General features: G+C 38.1%; 1 protein-coding gene across 1 annotated transcript in view; it reads left to right on the top strand.

The window, feature by feature from the left end:
* Positions 1-21059, top strand: part of ZNF407 (zinc finger protein 407) — a 344373-nt gene that overhangs the window by 211951 nt on the left and 111363 nt on the right. The window contains exon 7 of the mRNA XM_040585938.1: positions 2463-2583. Coding sequence (XP_040441872.1) covers positions 2463-2583 — 121 coding nt within the window. The remainder of the gene's footprint in view (positions 1-2462; positions 2584-21059) is intronic.

The following is a 21059-nucleotide window of genomic DNA, read 5'->3' as shown; positions in this document are numbered from 1 at the left end:
AGGCCATGCTAGGCAGTCTTTTTTCCTCCCAGTTTAGTTGGCTTTTGTTGTGTGGTGCTGCTGTAATGTATTTACTGTCAAGTGAGATTTACACATAGTCCACTTGACAGGAGCAGTTAGCCACAAGGATTTCCTAAGGAGAAACTTCCTGGAGCAGTGGACAATGTTTATCAATTTTCTTCTGGTCATGATGGAATTTGCAAGCCCTCCTGGCTTCCACTGGCCCTCACTCGTCTGTCAGCCCCGCTGGCCCTGCCGCAGCACAGCAGCAGACCTTTACCTGATCCATCCTCCCCTGAATGGCAAACTAAAAATCTCCTTTCAGTTCGGATCTGCCTTTTTTACAAGGGGGCAAGTTAGCAAGGTTCTAATGCATTTTAAATGAAAGCAGTTAAAATAAGTATGTATGTTATCTAAAATACCTGTGGCTTTACTACTTAGGCTTGAAAACGTTGCTATCTTCTTTAATACTAGAAGATAAAATAAATCAGGCACGGGAAACCTTCAGTTCAAGAACAGGTTACGTTGCTAGGGAGTCTATGGCCTCCTAGAGAGTTTAATTGAAGCAGCAGCCAGTACCATTCAAGCTGCCGGAAGAATCAGCTTCTCCAGAGCAGAGAGTCAGTGCCTGACAAGAAAACCCCATTTGAGGCAGGAAAGACATACTTTCTAGCAGTCTCAATTTGTCCAGCATAGAGGCTTCTGCATTGTGTCCTGCCCCTTCACCTTTCCTTGTCCCATGAAACAATAAATGAAAAATAGTGGCGGGTATTCTTTCCAGCAGCTGCTAAAAGCCATTATTCCAACTCTTTATGGAGCTTTCAGAAGCTGCTCCGTTGTCTTTCTGAACAGTGTTACAGCCTTTTCAGGCCCAAGGACCTTGCGTTTCTTTTTACTTTGGGAGGAAAAAAACCCCAACAGTCTCCAAGAGTGAAAAATGCAGATTTCTCTCTCTTCTGAGAATTCTAGTGAAGTCTCTTTGGAGGTCTTTTGAGTGTTTCATGCATTAAGCAGGCTTGAAAAATCCAGCTTGGAGACATGGTCCTTTGCTAGTGATGTGTCTTCTGCTGGTGACGTGTCTCCTGTCAGTCTGAAAAACTGCAAATTGTACCTGCTAAGAGGCTTAGGGTTCAATTTTGAAACTGCCTATTCTAGACCTCTGAACAGTCTACAAAGTAGGTGTCCATCCCTGGCAGTTTTATGCAAACTTCTTAAGTTAGGGATGTTCATTCCTTATGTAGTCTTTAGGATAAATACTTCTGAAGGCTTGCACAACGCAGTCAAGATCACCTCAGTTAGGAGCTGCCTTTTGTCTTCTGCATACAAAAAAGAAACCTGTTTCCTCCCTAAATGGTAATTACATGCGTGGTAGTTACGTGGTAAGCCACACAGAATATTTCTGCAGTGAACAGTTGGAAAAATGGAATGCCAGTGTCTTAGCTAGGCATCGCAGTATGTGTACCTGTCAAGAGTTTTTGTTTTGGTGTGGGGTGGGCCCTTTGAATGGTTCCTTCTCTGGAGACACTCATAACCTGCCTGGACATGATCCTGTGCGAGCTGCTCTGGGTGAACCTGCTTTAGCAGGGGATTGGACTAGGTGATCTCCAGAGGTCCATTCCAGCCCTGACCTTTCTGTGATTCTGTGACCCCTCCACTGGAAGGACAAGTACTCTTTTCACATAATAACTTATAAGCTAGAGATTTATTTTTTTCTCTTCATCTTTAGAAATTTTCACTGCAGTTGCATGCTCAGCAGAGACTGAATTTTAGTGTTCTGAAAAAATTGTTGCCCTACTCTAGGTTTGGTGGTTTGTGGTTTTGTTTTTTTTTTCCATTAAACTTTCAAGTTCTTCTGCTGAAATTGGCCCACTGTTCAGAAAAGATTTACAAAGGCAGAAGGGTAGCAGGCAAGAGAGGGGGAATGGAGCACTGAGTTCTGGTTCATATTCTCAGTTCTGGTTTATGTGTGTTGTTTCACGGATAAGATGAAAAATCCAGAACCAGAGACAAAATCAAAGTTTCTTCCTGGAGATGATCCTTTCTGAGAAGCACTAAATACAAGCTTCAGACTGATTTTTCACCTTCTGACTCTTAACAGTGTTGCTTTCAGGGTTCAAGCTTCAACAGAAGGTATAGGGTGAGAGGAATACCTGTCACCTGATGATATTTTTATGAAATAAGGACCAGTAACATGATTGCCATTTCAGTGTATTTCTTTCACCTCCTTTTTGCTGCTGTGTAACAACACGTGGGAAATCAGCTGACTACTAATAGACGTGTATTTGTCATAGTAATAGTATTTTTCAGTTAATACATTGTATTTGGAAATTTATTTTGTATTTGTGGTTGTTAGATATACGTGGACTAAAATCTGTCTCAAGGGAGATGCCAGAAATCTAGACTTGTCTTCCCTTTCTGATGATGAAAACCAATAATGCCTGTCTTCCTTTGTCACCTTCTAGGAGAGAAGCCATTCAAATGTGATGAGTGTAACTTCGCTTCCACAACACAATCACATCTGACACGACATAAGCGTGTCCATACTGGAGAAAAGCCTTACAGATGTCCCTGGTGTGACTACAGGTAATGAGTCATTAACTAAAGCATGATGAGAGAAGGGTTAAGGTGATCAGATGAGGTTCATTTGAAGTCACCAGTAAAAATATATTGCCATTAAAACACCATCAGGGAAGCAGTAATTGCATATTAAATTAGGAGCTAAATTTAAAAACTTAGTCTTCAGTATTTAGATATTACTTTATAAAGAAAAACAAATGATGGGAAACCTTTTAGTCGTAACACTGCAGTGCTTATGTTGAGTGTTTGTTTCACAGCTGCTCTAGTGTCTGTTAGAACTCTCCATGGTGAGGCTGCTTATCTGCGTTGCCTTTTCAAATCAGTTGCAGTTTTGAAATTTTTCTCGGTTGACTTGCAACCATTTCACCAAGAAAGGAAAAGTCTCCTAAAAGGCTTAGCAGCCTAACTACTCACCAGACACTTATTAGAGGAGGAAGCAACTGGAGCTAGTTACAGTGCTTCAGAGTCTTGTTTTTCTGCTCCAGTTTTCCTTCTCCTTGCCAGCCAGGGTGTTTGGATGAGAGTTGGCTGTAGGGTTTGTTGCGTGGCAAGGCCTCACATGTTGCACCACTAAACCCCATCCTTTTAGGGCTATAGATTAAATTCTCAAAAATCTCATGCATGGACAGTTGAGATTACTTCTGGTGCTCACCCCATGTGTCTTTGGTTCATTATAGACTACTTATTAAATGATCTCATAATGCTTCTTAAATGGTTCTTTACTCTTCTTAAACATGCTTCTACACTCTTGAATACTTTTAATACCTTGCAGTGAGGTGGCTACTCTGTATGTACTATAAAGGAATTCATAGAAGTTATTAATGAGCAATTTTCAAGAGTTGATGTGCAAAATGTTTTTTAAAAATCAGTATTATATTTGATAAATGGCATATGATTATGTAATTAGATGCATGTGCTGTGATGCATGCATGCAAGAGAAAGTTAAACATTTGATTATACCACTATAGTGTTTTATATTTTCTTTTAATGCTGAGCATACAACTGTAATGTTCTTTTAGTATAAGTTTTAATGTAGTTTCCTAAAACAAGATTATAAAACAAAGCCTGGCTGCTCTCAAAATACCTGGTTTCATGCTATTTATGAGCTGCTTTACAGAAAGCTTCTGTACAGAAGGCTTCTGCAGTGATCATGCAGTATCTGTACAAAAAAAAAATTGTTGCATTGCTTTGTGTATGTGGAGCAAATGTGTGAACTCTTCTGTATTGAGCACCCATTAAATCAATGCCTAGAACTGCAGAGAACTGAATTTGATAACCTCAGTGGGGTGGGGGCTTCCATTTCTGTGCTGCTACCTTAAGGGTCCCCCTGCTTCGCTTATTTTCTTTTTTTTTTTCCTCTTTTCTTCCTCTTTTCTTTTCTTTTTCTATTCTTTTCTTAAATGTTTCTGTCAGCTTCAGTAAGTCACCTAAGAAAGAAAGATGGGTTTGTGTTTGCAGAGTGGTTGTTTTAAAAGGCCTGTGTTGAGTCAAGTGAGAGCATACAAGCAATAGTGTGCTATGTTTGATGCTACATGTTTGAGGAGGCTTAATCTTGTGGGCATCCACTGTAATGAACTATCCCAATTGGAAGGAATAGTCTTATTAAAGAACTAAGTAGTGAGAGGTGGGTTACAGTGGGTTTGAGTTCCTGGCCTGAAGACCCTAGGGAGGGGGGACACTGTAGATGTGAATTAGTTTGCAGTTTGGGGCCTGTTACACACATGCGATGAGTGGATGTAATTCCCTCACTCAGTATGACAAAATGTGTAACTTTAATGCTCTGTTTAGTGAAAAGATGGGAGATCATTTTTCTTTGGATGGACAGTTTTCTGTATGGGATAGAAATGCCATTTTTTTTACTGGTAATTTATTGTATTGGAGGTTATTAGAGAAGAAGCAAGCATAACTTTAATTTTATCAGAATTAACAAGAAATTTTTGAGCATTCCCTGCCACTATATTATTGAAAAATAAATGTTTCATGGTAATGGAATGTTAGTTTCCATCCCTTACAGGCCAATTTTGACCTAATCTTTGGAGGCTGATCTCTACAGATACCAGCTGATGAAGCTTTGATTCTGCAGGAAATTTGTTCTGAGCTCAGCTGAAAACCATCTGGCAGGGATGCAGGAATCAGAGCACTGTTGCTGCTGCTGCAAGTTCATAGAGGCAGCGAGGCACTCTGTAGCTGCAGAGGAGTTAGTAGAGGGGTTGCTGTATTTATTAGCCCAGCAGTCCTATTTGTGCTTGCCAGTTTCCATAGGCCTGGGATATTAGCCAGACTTGTTGGCAAGTATTTTTTTTTGCTCTTTATCCACCCCTCTCACCTTTTTTTTTTTTTTCTCTTTTTTTTTTTTTTTGTTTGTTTTAAAATATAATTTTAAGGGAATCATGTTGCCTCCTTGTCATCTCACCCAGAGCTACCTCTTTTTGTGGAAATATATTAGCAACTCTGTTAATAGTGTCCTGTGCACCAGTTCAGCAGACAGCGTGTACTTTTGCGAGCATCACCTACAGAAAACATAAAATCAAGATACCAGTAGGTCAGCAGATTTTAATAAAATTTGCTGCCATGTCTAGTGGACGAGTTCTCATTGTGATGCTTTCAACTCAGTCCCAGCACTCTTAAGTTCATCTGGACTGTTTTGGATGTTTCTATTTAGTGTTGCTTGGGAACTGCAGACTCTTTAATGACCCTTGTAGTTTCAGCAAGGTGAATATTTCTCATTTTGTGTACGGATTGGAGAAGAGTATTGTTAGTGCTACCATAAAATCTCCTTTCATTGATAGGTGAAGTGATCTCTCTATTTTATAAAGTAGTTTGAGACACTTGAATTAAAAGACTGTCTAAATACAAGGTAATTTAATTATTCCTGTTCAGCTCATCAGTGCTCACAGGGTTCTTAGAGATTTCTGATTTCAAGCTTTTCAATTCCTTGGGAGGAAATTGTGAACAGTCATCCTGCAAAAGCTCTTGCCAGTCTAGTGAGTGAAAGGCTAGCTAACCCTGGCTAGGAGTAAAGGAAGAAAGGCTATTAAAATAAACTAACCTGAGTTTAGGAACTGTTAGGCAAATCTGGATTACCTGTGATGGACATGCATCTAAAAATCTTAGGGTTTGTGGGGTTTCTCTTTGGTTTGGTTTTTTTTTCTGGGGGGGGGGTGGTGGAGTGGGTGTTTGGAGTGTTTGTTTGGCGGCTGGGTTTTTTTGGTGGTGGTGGGTTTTTGGTTGGTTGTTTGGGTGGTTTTTTTGCTTAGCAGCAAAAACTGAAGTGAAATAGTCTGTAAGGTACTACAGGAAAAAGATTTATTTTGGCTGCATAGAAGAGAAAAGGGAATTTATTCCCTATATAACCCACAAAATGAGAAATCATTTTCTTACTTAGGAAAAGGCATAAATGGATGTGGCTTTCTGAAGTGAATAATAAACTAATCTAGCATTTTTAGCTCACAAATTGTATATTCCCAATAGTACGCATAGTCCCAAAAGGAAAATGGGAGATTTTGCTCATTTTATTTTACGAAGTTGCTTTTGTTATCTATGTTTATGATCATACCTAAACATTCTTGCAAAAATGTTAGCTTTCATCTCTACTTTTTGTACTGTGACCACTTGATATTTTTGTCTAAATCTTTTGTATATTCATAACAAAGAAATGAACATCTGCTTTTCTATGTAGCAGTATGTGACCTCTACTAACGATTATAAACAGAAATTATATTTTCAGTCTGTTTTTTAAAATTAATTCTTTTTGAAGGAAGAAAAAGATAACATATATTCGTAAATATAAAAACATGCTTGATAAATGTTTTGGTTATATTTTTCTTATATTTGTGGTTTCAGTTTAGGTTTGCCATATTTAGATAAAAATATGCACAATTTTCCTTTGGATTTACTTTTTCAAATCACACAGCATGTCTCTGTTCTTAAGTCAGTGTGCTTTGTCATACAAAAATATTCATTCACTCTGAATTAATGTTCAACTTAATTTTATAATAGGGAATTGGTCTCATAGGGCCCTATACCACTATTACATATGCAGTAATTTTTTAGTCATAGAAAAAAGACGTGTTATGTGGCTGAACTTTTCAGATTACACAGTCCTACAGTTATACTGACAACAATACTGTTTGCATTTAAATAGTGAAGAGCTTTATAACATCCTGAAACTGAACAATATCCGTGAACTTCAACTGATTCCGAAATCTGTTGGTTGTATAGTCTGCGGCCAGATTTTCTAAACCTGCAACATATTTAGGCACCTGAATTTAACCTGATTTCAGAAGTGCTAAACTCCCGTGCCTGATGATGTCAATGAAAGATGCAGATATACAGCATTTCAAAAACTGAACTGGTTTTGTGCATGTGTCTAAAGTAAAGAATTAGGAATCTGATTTTAGTTGTATGTTAGGCTTTAAATTAACTCCCATTCGTACTGACTGTCCATGTAAGTATCACAGCTTCTCAGGCAAGTGATAATTTATGTTCATGGTGTATGTGAGGGGTATGGGTCTGTATTACATTGTTTTGTGGTGTGGGGGTGAAAGGCAGAGCCCCATTTTTCTCACAAAGTCATATTTGTTGGAGTTCAGGGCTCAGAATAAGCACTGGCATAGTTTTGTGGTACAGAAACAGTATTGCTACAATTTTGACTGTGAGGGTGTGGGACAGGTGTAATGCTAATGTACTTTGTGCCATCCCTGTGCTGTAATTAAACAAAATTAATTTCTTTGTGATTACACTGTGTGGTTCATTTTCCATAGAGTACTCATGGTGGTGAGGGGAAGGAGGGAATGGAGGGCAGCATCCCAGGGGATTGGTGATGTTCCACAGCTGTAGATAAGAGGGTTTAGAAGTTGTATAAAACAAACAGCCAGGCCAGTAAAACAGCATTAATTCCTTAAATGCACCTTTCTATAAAGTATATGACTTGTGAAGGATGTCTTAAAAGACTGAGAATAAATGGCATACATTTTTAATATAATTATGTAAACTAAAATAAATATTTTACATTTATTATGCATAATAAAATAATTAGACAACATTCTGTAAGGGATTATGGCATCTGAAATTCCAACTGCAGAAGGATTCATTGCATATTTTCAGCAGCAGCAGCAGCATGACTTAGGGGGAGTGACTCCACAGGGGCTACTTTTCTTTTTTTGGACAGCATCCCTAGGGAGTTCCTATTTCCCTTTGACTTATAGTATCTGTTCATAGGTTGTAAAGACCAGTTTATAATACGCTCCAGGATTTGCACCTAAGTCATAAGAATGTGCAAAGTAAGTGTTTTCTCTCTGTTTATTTTGGTGAATTTAATAACCTTTAGTTGTCTTGGTATGATTGCATCAGCTGTGCACTATTCCCTATATCAAGAATAACTAGGGACTACTTTAAATGCTGAGGTAACAATATGTACTTATTCACAGCAAAACTGAAAGCCTGTTAAGGCAACTTCTACATAAAATGATAAAACAGTGTATTTATCATTAAAATGTTAACATTCATATGCTCTTGGTAACCAGTGAAATTTAATATGCTTGTATAGGAAATAACTAGGTTATACAACTGTATGGAACACTAGGCTGATGGGGACTCCAAGAGACAAGCACCACTGCACTATGGAAAACCACTTCTTTATATATATCACAAAGGCAGAATTACTAAAGAAAGTGCATATACTTTGTACTAATAAGAAATTGCTAAGTACAATAATGTATGCATGTGATAAAGCGAACTGGGCTTTCAGGAAGCACTTGAGCTTCTGTTGTGACCAGCAGCAGGAGCTGAGGATATCCAGTGTCTTGTGCTAGCAGATTTATAAACAAATTAAGATAGAAGTTTGGAGAGATATTTTGTCAGTGCATGGGCATAGTTCCCAGATGCAAACTCCTCAGAATATTATTCAGCTCTTAGTTTTTAATAAACATTCAGACAAAATATTCGCTAATATTTCTATTAATCTGGAATAAATTATGCTGTAGTATTTTAGTCTATAAAAGAAAAATAATCTGAAACACTTTAATTGTTCCAGTGAATACATGGCATACAAAATGGTTAGTATTATTCTCTTTGTTGTTTCTATTGCTTAATAAAACTTATTATTATTTCACCTGTTATAGCAAATAGTTCATATGGTAAACTCATCTTAAAAATATGCAATGAGATAGTGCAAAATATGGATCAGCTGTCACATTAACCAAGAGACTTGACTCCACAGGTAGTTCCTAACATTCAGAAACTTGTAGAACCAGAGAGCACACAATGATATGGCCCTTGCTGGGAGATGTTTATTCTCTCTGCACTGACAGAAATCCAGTCTCTGCAATTTTTGAGAATTGTGGTGGCAGCAGCATACAGAACTTATCTCCCTCTCTCATAGTTCTCTCTGTCCTTCCTGTCAGATGCCAATGTCATTGCATGGACTACTTAAGAGAATGTATGCTTATTAGAAAACATGATTGTTTCTTAAAAAGAGACACATAAGTACGTGCACACACAAACATATTGGTGTATGTAAACTTAATGACTAGGGTCCACAAGGAGATTGCCCTGTTAAGAGGCTTTTGCACAGTATGCAATAGTATCATCACTTTGTAAAGTCTTTTCCATATTCTTAACTAATAGCATAGTAAATGCACCGTACTTCATAGAAGGGTACTATGGATTTTTATTTATTTTAATGGATAATACTTACTCCTTATTATATGGAAATCCATCAATAATTCCATGAATGTTGGTAACTCAAGCATTTTTTTGTTGTGTTTTTTCTTCCTTATTTCTATTTATTTATTTATTGTTGGTTTCCACTTTTTTTTCTTGTGGTCACTCTAAGCAGAGGAATGAAAAGTTGTCTTTTTAATTCAATGAATTATTCTAATTTTCTAATAATAGAATCTGTTATTCTAATGCTAATACTGAACACTGGACTTGGGACTTTAAGGATCTGCCCAAGTATCTTCAAGCCTGTGCTGCAATTGCAAGCATTGATAATACCCTTCTAGCCTCATTTTGGATTGAATCCTTTGAACGACAACTTTTAAATGATGTATTAAAGCCTAAATGTCATGCTAAATTTTTCAGGGGTAACCACTGAGTTTAATGTTACTGAAACATGCAGTCATCTTGATATCAATGTAAAAATATCTATATAGTTTTAACTTCTGACAGTTTCTCTTTGTTGCAGCCTGTTGGGACTCTAGCTTAGCACTCCGTCAGTTTGTTCACACTTTGATTTAAGTTCTACAAAAACGTTTTCGGGTTCCTTATTTCTTTCAGTAGTTAGTGTCTTCTGCTCGCTGTTCAGTCTGGGCTTTGTCCCTAAACTTTTCTTCTTATGCAGCCTCTCTCCTGCTGTACTGGTGCTCTTTTTTTGGATTCAAGTCCAACACACTTAACGCAAAACCTGAATATCTGGTGTTTAGGAAATATGAATAAGACCAATTCATGCAGTGGACAGATTAATGTAACTAATTGTTTTATGACATTTTATCTTCTTCCTGTCCTCACACTTCTTTTTTCCTATCACATGCAATCAACACCGTCTTATCTATTCCTCTTTCTTAAGGAGCATAAATGTTATAGTAAATATACCTGTATTTATTTTTAATATATAATAAATTAACGTTTATAAATCTGGAACACCAGCATATATTTCAAACTAAAATAATCTTAAGTAGGTTGTATTTTGATAGTAAATAAAATCTTAGTATTAACCTTAAGATGAATGGCAAGGCTATGGTCTAAACATAGCTTTTAGTAACAAAAAAGGCTTGCCATTTCCTGTTCTTACAGTGCTTCTGATAAAAATGTACAATGAAGATCTTTTATGTCTAAATTTTCATTTGTTGGAATAGTTTGATCTAAAAATAGTCATTGGCATAATTGCTTGATTCATATGACCATCTTAGGTAAAAAGTAGTTTAAGAAAAGGCTAAAGTGACTATATATGTTTTCTTTGCTCTTACCTGTTAACACAGAATAAAAAATAAATGTTTGTTTCTTTTACCACTCTTTAATCCCTATTCCAGTCATCATAAAAGAGGCAAAGCTATCTTTGGGGCTGGTCAAATCTACAAGCAATTATTATTATTGCTAACTACCTGGCTGATAGCAATCTGAAAATATTTTGGTGGTGTACAGGCCTTCAGGATGAGATTAATGGACAATAGCCTGCTGTATTACGTGTGGTTTATTCTCCAGGCAATATGGCTACTACCATGTAAGAAAGTTTATGTAATAATGCTGTCTTTGTGACAATCTTCCCTATTTCTCCTTCCTATGTGACATAGAAAATAGGTTAAAATGTTGGGAAGTGACAGAAAACAAATTCAGTTCAGAAGAAGTTCTAGAAAGAGGTGTCACCTAGTGCAAAGGACAAAAAGGGAAAAGGTTTTCTCCCTTTACAACTGATGAAAATAAGAAAAAGAAAAGAATTGCTGAATAGCAGGTAAAGGAAGGAAAGAAAGAAAAAACTTTTCTGTTTGAGAGCAGCTTGCTACTGAGATACTTCTAATGCATTAGAATTGGTGAGCAATTTCCCAGATAAATATGGCTCCTGGTTTATTGAAGCTAAATAACATCGCTTGCACATTCCAACAAAGTTGTCTTTGTGTGACAGCTTCTGCCCAAATTCCCCTGAAGCGATACATTGGGGCATTTTGGGAACAGAGGTACTAAAGCCTCTGCCTCCACAATGAAACTCCCTGCCTCAAAAGTGGAAGCTGTGGGTTTGATCCACCAGGCCCGCACTTTTGCGGTGTGGCTGGAAGGTGTTTTCCAGGGGCCACAATACAATGAATGAGGCTCTGGGACGAGTCAGCACCTGGAGTTTAGGAGGCTTGTGCTCCTGGCTACTCTCCTCACCAGTGTGGTGGGGAACCCCTACAGGCTTAAAGCCCATCTCCAAGACCTCCAGCACTCTAGACAATCTGCTCTGGAGGCAGAGGCATCAGAGATTTGGGAGCTCAGTTCCCGGGACCCATGGGGTCCAAGCTGCTGCTTAAGCTTGGCCAGTAGAAGCTTTGGTAGGAACAAGGAGAGCTTGTCCAAAGATTTCATGTGCCTTGCAGCTCTCCATACTATCAGTCACCTTTTTTCTTTCCTGAGCTGCTGCATGAAGACAGTGTTCCCCACAGGAAAATGTGGTGTAGGGAAGACAGGCCATTTGGTATGCAACAGCTCGCCTTCCCTAAAACCATTTTGCAGACTCTGTTGTATGATACTGTACTTCATTCTCTGAAGTCATGGATTAGGGATGTATTTCACTTGAGGTTTCCTTAACAAAGAGACAGTCTAGAGAGGAGCCTGCTGTCCAAGTAATTTAAGTTGCTTGTTACAACTATATCGTCCCTGATTGGGATGGTGTTTGTGGTTTTGCTAGGCCTGTTTAGGTTTGAATAGCAGATGTAGATATTGCTGAGACTTCTTAGGGACTTGCTTTGTAAAAGCCAGCACATAAAGCCCTTAGTTTTGTTATTGCAAGTGATGGAGTGCAGCACTGGTGTTGTCAGTGTTCTTTTTTTCTCTTTATCTTTTTTTCTCTTTATCTCTTTTTTTTTAAACCACTTTTTTAAAAAAAAATCTCAAGAGCTGTTTCCAGTTTTCTTTCTATCTATTAAAAATGTTAAAAGCGGTGGTAATAGCATTAAATTTGTTTATTATATTAGGGTTTTTTAGCTTTTATCTTTAAGCTGTTGCATATTACATGTACCTGAATTTTATGCTGTATTTTTAAATACATTCTTTTCATAATGGAAAAAATAAAGGAAAAAAACAGAGTCCAAAATATGTATGAAAAAGGTTGTTCTGCATTCTTGGATGCCTTGAGTCAAAGCTACTGTTTCTTGTTTTCCATCCTCAGATAAAAGATGAGGTCTGTACAGCACTCCTCATCTTCCCCTCACATGTTATACGTGCTGGGGCTTAGTGTGCCAGGTGAAACAAGCTGGTGCAATGCTGTTCTCCTTCCTCCTACCCATGAGCTGGGGGACTGAAGTGAAGACATTCCTCAGTATTTTCTACCTCCTTCTGTAAATGAACTGAAACAGGGAGATAGTGGGAACTGAGAGGGATAGGAAATAGCTGCTGCTGTTCATAGCCTGAGAACAAATTGATTATTCTTCCTGAAGTGAAGAGGGGGTTCCAAAGTGATTTTTGACTCTTAAAGACTGCCCAGATCTCCCTGGTGCTCCCAGGGTTGGTAGCACAGCTGCAGGTTGCTCTGTGCCTCAGGCCAGCTGACCTCTAGTCCTGTTTTGGTTTGGTTTTCCTTCTGTTTAGGCAAAATGCCCAGCTCGCCATGATTCCTAGAATATATGCATATTTTTAAATAATGCTTTAAAGGAACACTGATGTTCTCCAGCATTGCTATCATTTTATATTTTAAGTGATGTTATCATTTAAAAAACACACAACTAGAAACTCTGCAGTTCAGAATACTGTAAAATTATTTCTGTTTTATTCCTATAAATATATCGAGTGGTTCTAGTGACATCATAAACTGTCTGAACATAATCCTAGTAATTCATTGTGATATTACTGGTACCCCTTAAAATATAGTATTTATAGCTTTATATTTGTAACTTCAGTGCACTCTCCTTTAATCCCTGTTCAAGATAATTATGGTTTCTCTCTAACAACTGTAGTCGAGGACATAATTTGTTCTGCTAGAAATCCCATGTGGAATGTCTTCCCATGCTGAACTTCCTCAAAACATTTCTGTTGAAATTTTACATGCACAGTCTACAGGGCAAACAGTACTTAATACAGTTGTAGAAGGTACTGTGATTATCAAAATGAATGAAGTTTTGATGACTTTTCGTTAGAAAAATATGTACTTTATACATTGTTTTGTTAACAAGCTTTCAGTAAAATGCAGAGAACCATTTCCATGGGCAAATTTTGGAGATATCTTCTATGAGTATTTTAACATACAAAAACCTATTAGTAATTTGTTTTCTTTTCAAGAAGTAGGTGTGTCTTTAGTCCAAAAAGGCAATTTTTATAAATCAGTTGATGAGGATTGATTTTTAGCCTGATGTTCCTAACTTATTCTGAGACTTACACCAGCCCATCCATCCATCTTCTGTCAGTCTCTTTAATAACTTTTTAAGCTGTTGGCCAGTTTCGGTCAAAACTGACACCGTGTAGTAGTTGCTAAGATAATTTAAGTTCCTACATGTTTCCTGAAAGAGGTGGATGAGAAGAGGAGGGGGGGGTTGTGTGTGGAAATAATCAGTGAGGAACAGGCAGGCGAAATTAAGCTCTTAATGCATTCCTCTCTCTTACAACCATCCAGTGTATTGTTCCAGCCTCACCACCCAGCACAGCTAGTTTTTCTTGCCTGATGGGAGTATCTTGAAAGACACGTTGGGGAGCTGCTGCTACTGCGTTGAGAGATTTAGTGAACAGGGCAAGAACCCATAGAAAACCATGCTTCAGTTGGTACAGTGCTCATGCATCAATGTTTCTGGGTCCCAAATTAACTGTTTGTTGCAAGTTGTCAGGACGGGTCATTTTAAAAGTTAAAACTTGAAAGGTATTTTTAAGGATAAAGAAAGCACACCCAGCTATCTATATTTTTCTTTAGAAAAGAGATTTTTCTGGAACTGATTTGTTACCCCTTAGATGAGAGCGCTGTCATTTCTTTGTCAGTGAATAGAAAGAAGCTTCCCATTATGAGAGATTATTCCACAAGTGATTTCTTTGGCATTTCTTCTGTTTTCTTTAGGACGTTTACTAATGAACTGTGACATAATGCATAGGTCTAGATAGATGTATTTACGTGAGGAAAAGAAGCAAAGTTTGAACAAATACTAAGTTCTTTTTACATGCTTTTAGTGATACTGAGCATCCACGAATTCTCATCTCACATGGGGTCCAGTCACTCTGTACCTATTTGGAATTCAGCCTTGTCATTTAGGTGACTAAATGTGACTTTCATCACATTTTAATTTGAATTTTAATTACACAGCCTTTAAGATTTTGATCAGCACTAATAAATTATAGCACAGTCATCTTATACGGTATTTAGCTGATTGATTTTTGCATGCTAAAATGTAGTCATTTTGAGGAGCAATAAAAATACTTTCAAGTAGAAGAAAGGTTTCAAAGATAAAGGAATTTGTACCAGATTTGTTCAAGTCAGTGTCAGACCAGAGAGGGAAGACCTAAATCTGAGCCCTTGCAAGGGCAAAGCAGGTGGTTACTATCAATTAGCAATATCAAATCAGGGAAATCAGCCCAATCAAGGCCTTTGAGTGCAGCTTTTGGGAACTGCTGTCTGTTGCCTGGTGGTGGTGCAAGAGGTGAGAGATGAGTATACAGTATTGGGTGACACTTGCTCTCTTAGTGCTCTAGGTTGCAGAAGTGTATTCTGAAAAGCAGATACAGCATTTGTTTGTTCCGAGTTCTTATCCACCTGCATCTGTTCATGGCTTCCTCCTTTCTGTTCGTATTTCTTTTCCCTCAGAACAGTACAACATAATATCAGGAGAAAATTTTTTTTTTTTTTTTTTTGCCTGCTCTGAAGTGCCCATTTTTAGATTCAGTTCACCAGTAGCATGGCAGGACTATTGTAACAGGAAGGATTATAACTAAGTCCCTCTCCATCTAAATGTCTCTGCTCCACAGCTCAGTTGGAAGTCAGCTCTCGCTGTTGGGATAATGTGTACTGTTATGGGTTCGAAACTATGAAACAAAAATAAAGACAGTGGATAAAGTCCTGGCCCCCCTGATGTTAATCACATCGCCTCCATTTCGTCAGTGAAGCAACGATTTTCCACTTGTCATGAAGTACTTGCTTCTTAGGAGAGAAATGGAAAGCCAGGGAATTTGCAGCACCTTTCACAAGACTTTGTATCCTGAACAGTAAAAAAGTTAAACTGGGCAAGTAGGTTGTGGGATCAACTACCCAGATACCTCTAGTTTCCACTCAGCTTTGCAGAGAGGATCCTGATCTAAATCATGCCCCAAACCCCCGTCTAAATACAAAAGCAGCTACTCCTTCAGGAGTTTCTATTTTTCAGTTCCCTCTCTACTGAGTCTGCAAGTTCTTGCACAACTAAGTGAAATTACTGAGGTGTGCTCAGAATTCCTTGTGCTGGGGAGATGGGTATCTTGGCCTCAAGACTTTTTGGTACACCTTTTAGGTGAACAGGATCTTATTCCTGTATTTTGGGGTATTCATTAGAGGCCTGAATATTTGGCAAGTCAGGATTCATTCAATTAATAATGGCAGTGCTGCCTGCAGCCTGATTCTAGTTGTTGTTTAGAATTCTCAGCTGAAAGGGCACAGAACAGGGTTTTGGGACTCTGTCTGGATTTTCTCGGAAAGTTATATGGGGAACATCACTGAAAACAGAAGAACAATTCTGAAAATTGTCAAAAGATCTGCTTTTGGCTCCTGATAGTTCCTCATTGTCCATTGGCAAGGTTTCAAGAAGAAAGGATATGTGCAAGATATTTAATGCCACCTCATACAGTTTCCTGGGACACAGGAGAACAGGATTCAGCCCTTCTCAAAATAAGGGTAGCCCAAAACTCCGGAGTTCTACTTCCTAGAACAGTGCCTTAATTTCTAGAAAGTTTGGGACACCAGTTTTCCTTTTCCTGAGCAAATGAGAGCTCCTGATGTTTCATCTTGGCTACTTACACTTTCTTTAGATAAAGCAGACAATTTAGGCAAATCTTGAGATGTACGTTAGTTCTTTCTTATCTCCATATTGTGGTTTAACCCCAGCCAGCAACCAAGCACCACACAGCTGCTTACTCACCTGCCCTGTGTTGGGATGGAGGGGGGAGAATCAGAAGAGTAAAAGTGATAAAACACGTGGGTTGAGATAAAGACAGTTTAATAAGCAAAGTAAAAGCCACATGCACAAGCAAAGCAAAACAAGGAAATTATTCACTACTTCCCATCGGCAGGTGTATGTTCAGCCCTCTCCAGGAAAGCAGAGCTCCATCACGTCTAATGGTGGTGTGGTTTAACCGCAGCCAGCAACCAGGCCCCACGCAGCCACTTGCTCACTCCCTTTCAGCCAGGGCGATGGGGAGGAGAATTGGAAAGGAATGTAAAACTCAAGGGTTGAAATAAGAACAGGTTAATAGGTAACACAAAAGCTGCGCATGCAAGCAAAGCAAAGCAAGGAATTCATTCACTACCCCACCAGCAGGCAGGTGTTCAGCCATCCCCAGGAGAGCTGGGCGCTATCACATGTGACAATTGCTCAGGAAGGCAAATGCCATCGTGCCAGCTGTCTTCCCCCTTCCTTCTTCTTCCCCCAGCTTATATACTCAGCATGATGTCATATGGTATGGAATATCCCTTGGCTAATTTGGGTCACCTGTCCTGGCTGTGTCACCTCTCAATGTCCTGTGCCCCTCCAGCCCTCTCGCTGGCAGGGCCCAAAACCCAAAAAGTCCTTGACTTAGTATAAACATCACCCAGCAACAAGTATAAACATCCTGTTTTATGTGCTGTCAATATTGTTCTCACACCAAATCCAAAACACAGTGCTGCACCAGCCACTAAGAAGAAAATTAACTCTGTCCCTGCTGAAGCCGGGACACTCCACTGATTGTATTGAGAATTTGAATGGTTGTGGAGGACAGACTAGGTTGCCTTCTAGTACTGTTGTGCCAAACAGTGCACCTAAATGAGACAGAAGCTTATTTCTACCCTGTTTTACTGATATCCTGTCTTCCAAGCCTATTGCTACTCTATTTGACTATTTTTCTGCTTATTATATCCCTTTCTGTGCTTAGATTGTAATTTTTCTGAGGCCAAGATGGATTTTTCTGTTGTTCCTCCATGCAGCAAGTAGCATAACGTCATTCTGTCATGATGTCCTCTGAAGTTCTGTGCAGCAGAACATACCAGCTTGCTTGGAGCCAGTTTTTGCATCGTAAACATAGGATTGCATTTCACTTTAGGAGTATAGGAAAGCCTGTACCCTTATGGTGAAACCTTACTATTGCCAAGACTGTGATGTTATTTAGTGGCTAAAACCTCAAAGAAGCTTGAACAGCTGGGAGCTTGCATTCAACTGAAGTGCAATGTCAGTGCCTAATTCTTATGGTCTCCTTAGAAAATCCCATCTCTCATTTCTAGGCCTAGTAATCCAATACCTTTCACGAGAACTAAATGCATATAAATAGAATTTTTCAAATACATGTGCAGTCTTAAGTGTCATCAGGATCAGCTGTGGCCATTTTAGTCTGGCTTTGTTTTTAAACCTAACCTTCAAATATGTGTGTGTGTAAATGCATTTCTGGGTGCATTTTCTCTTGTTTTTCCTGAGATTGTGTCATTTTTATATAGCTGAAGAAAGGGTTGTACTGGAAGCAATGCATCTTGGAATGCAAGTGAAACTATTTAGATGCTTTTCTTTAAAGCACAGACTCTTGGTCTATAACCATCCCATATTTAGAAAGAAAGGATATCAAGATACTATAAGCTATATTCTTCTCTTGGTATTCACTTCATGTTAGTAAGCTGCTGTTCTGTAAACTCTTGGAAATAGCCCTGGAACGTACAGGCTACTTCCATCCCAGCAGCAAAAAAGAAATATTTGTATATATTTGATAACAAAAAGGAAACAAATACTTATATATAGCTTTCTTCCTAAATTTATATTATTTACTTAATTTGTGTTTACTTTTTGGAAAATACTTGGATTATTTATAATAGTTATACAGTAAACTTTTGTGGCCTTTAAAGAGGTATGTGGATTAATGACTTCTCAAAGAATTGTTTTACAAGAGGACTGTGGTATTTTTAGAATGACTGCTTAGTTAAAATAGTCACGAAGGGCATGTTATTCACGTAGGCATCTTTTGAACAAAACCTATGTATTTTTTCATTTATGCATTCTGTCTTGATTCAGTAATGTACCTTTGTATACGGACATATAACATTAAGCCTATGAATAGGTCCGGTTGCTCTAAAGTTAGTTGTGTTCCCTAGAATATCATACTGAATTAGCCCTGTAAGGACTGTATTACTGTGACGCAAAATAGATTCAAAGGAATCATTTGGGTTTATATAAAAGGTGAGGAGTGCAGGGTTTTTTTTTGGTGGGGATTTTTTTTTTTTAGTTTAAGAGTGGAATATATGTTTTCTTTAGCTGTAAAAGCACAATCAAGGCAACATGATAAGTGAGTCAGTGTTGTAAAAGTAAAACTAATTTTGCCTTCACTCACATGAGCTATAGAAGGAGGAAGCTTTATTGTCCCTGGGAAGGTGATAAGGCAGAGTAATTGTATATTATACTGTCCTGGAACATCTGCCTGAAGACTGTTGGAGCAATTCATCTATCATGGACGATACAGCATGTTTTGTCTTTCTGCTTTAACCCATCCCCACTGCTGGCCTGCACGAAGGTTTTGATAGGGACTGTGCCTGGGCTGGGGCTCACATTAATCAGTCCCCTTGTTCAACACTCCAGCTGACATAATTACAACCTGCGCACAGCAGTTATTCAAGTTGAGTCCTTGTCACTCGTGGTGCGAAACTACACAGCTCAGATCCCGAAGGAGATTGCCTTATCACACAGAACAAGGGCTCACAGGAGTTGAAGAGAATAGAAATGGGAAAATGTCTTCCGGGAGTACTATATATTCCTTTAAAATAAGACATTTGAGAGACTTACAAGGGACAAAGAGAAGCATTGTGCAAGGTCTGAAATGAACAGGTTATTATTTTTAAAAGGATTACACAGGCCATTTTTGTGAAATGGACATGGATTATTAAATAAATTCAGTGGTCTCTCTCTCTTATCATTCAGTGACTCTGCCCTATTAGTTTTCTTCAGAAGTGATAAAATAGTTTTTGACTTGTATAAGCTTTAAGTATCTCTCAGTAGAAATCATCAGAACACAACTAATAAAAGTGCACATATTATACCAGTAAAATTGGAACACACATAAGGGAAGATCTGCAAGGATCAGAGTTAAGGGTGAAGGAAGAAGCATGCAAAAGGGCTTTCAAAGATGAACAAGTTCATTAGTTTCTGCTGTAGCATGATACAGAAATGTGAAAGATGAAGCCAAAGAACAAGTTTCATGTTTTACCATTTTTCCCTCTTTTCATGTTAACCCTCTGCGGGGAAAAAAAAGACAATTCCGTAACACCATTTATACTAAATGAAAAAAGTTTATTTTTGTGTAATATGATGGGGTTTGTTTTCAGGTGGGTTTGTGGGTGTGTTTTTTCTTTAAGACAGAACCTTTGTGTACATGATCATGGGATAATTTATTTAGCATTGCTCTATAAAATTCCTCAATATGACAGAATTTCATTGGCATTCAGAAGGCTTTTCCCTGGTGTTTAAATTTTTGTCTTCTTGGGTACTAGATCAGCTTTTCGAAGCAATACCATTCAGGTAGTTCCTATTATTCTTAATCAGTAGCCCTGATTTCTCATCTAAATTAAAATACTGTGTCTGATATTTAGACATTATTGTTTATAGTTGAAAAAATAGTAATAATTTATCTGTTCTGAGTGGTTGAATTTTAAGTGAATACTTTTTCAAAACAGCTTATCTGGGACTTTGGATAGACTGAAGCAGAAGTGCTAGAAGGTATCTTATACATTTTACTCTGCATATATGCACTAGGTTGTGCTTTCATTCAACAGTATTCCATTTCATTATCTCTTGCTGAAGTACACAGACATTGAACTTTTTATGTAGGTCTACTGTGAAAATCTAGCTACATGAAAACTGCAATTTCTTACTGAGCAGCAGGGCGTCCTTGTAGGCAAATATACTCTTGCAGGAACCAAAATTAAGTTTTGCTTGCTCCCTACTCTTAAAACCAGTTCTCCTGGGGTGAATGATGACTGTGAAGTAAGCTCAAAGTACAGAGCCAAATGCTGCATTTACTTATATTTGTGCAGACAATGGCATTATGAGGACATAATCTGAAGAGAATGATGTTTCTCCGATATATACTTTCAAGGCAGATTTTAGATCGGATAATCAATCATACCTCCAACAAAAGAACCGAATTTGACTTTCAGAACCTAAAATGGTTTTGCAGTATTGACAGCCAGGAAGAATATATTTTAATTTGCAGACTGAACAAATTTCCATGACATCATGGAAACACAATAAATGTCTGACCTCACAATGACATTCTTCAGACTTAAACTGTACTTTTTGTAGAGTTTGAGACCAGAAAAAGCCTTAAGCTCAGCTAGTCTGACCTTCTACATAAAACAAGCTGCATATTTTTTTTCCAGTTTGCTCTGTTCTGAGCTTCTTATATTTGACTGAATTTTGTCATCTAGAAAGACTTTCAGGTTTGATCTGAAAGTGCTGAAGAAATTGTGCTTTATTTCTCATTTGAATTGGACTGCAACTTGTTGCCATTGCTTTGGAATTTGTTACAGGTTTTCTCTAAGTGAAGGTGTCCCTTAATCACACATTTATGCACTGTTAAGTTGCTAATGCCCCAAGCTCAAGTGTAATAAGCCAAAC

The sequence above is a fragment of the Falco naumanni genome, chromosome 3 (assembly GCF_017639655.2).
Source record: "Falco naumanni isolate bFalNau1 chromosome 3, bFalNau1.pat, whole genome shotgun sequence".
NCBI classification, from domain to species: Eukaryota; Metazoa; Chordata; class Aves; order Falconiformes; family Falconidae; genus Falco; species Falco naumanni.
The sequence above is the reverse complement of the archived record's forward strand: the minus strand, read 5'-3'. Positions and strand labels throughout refer to the sequence as shown.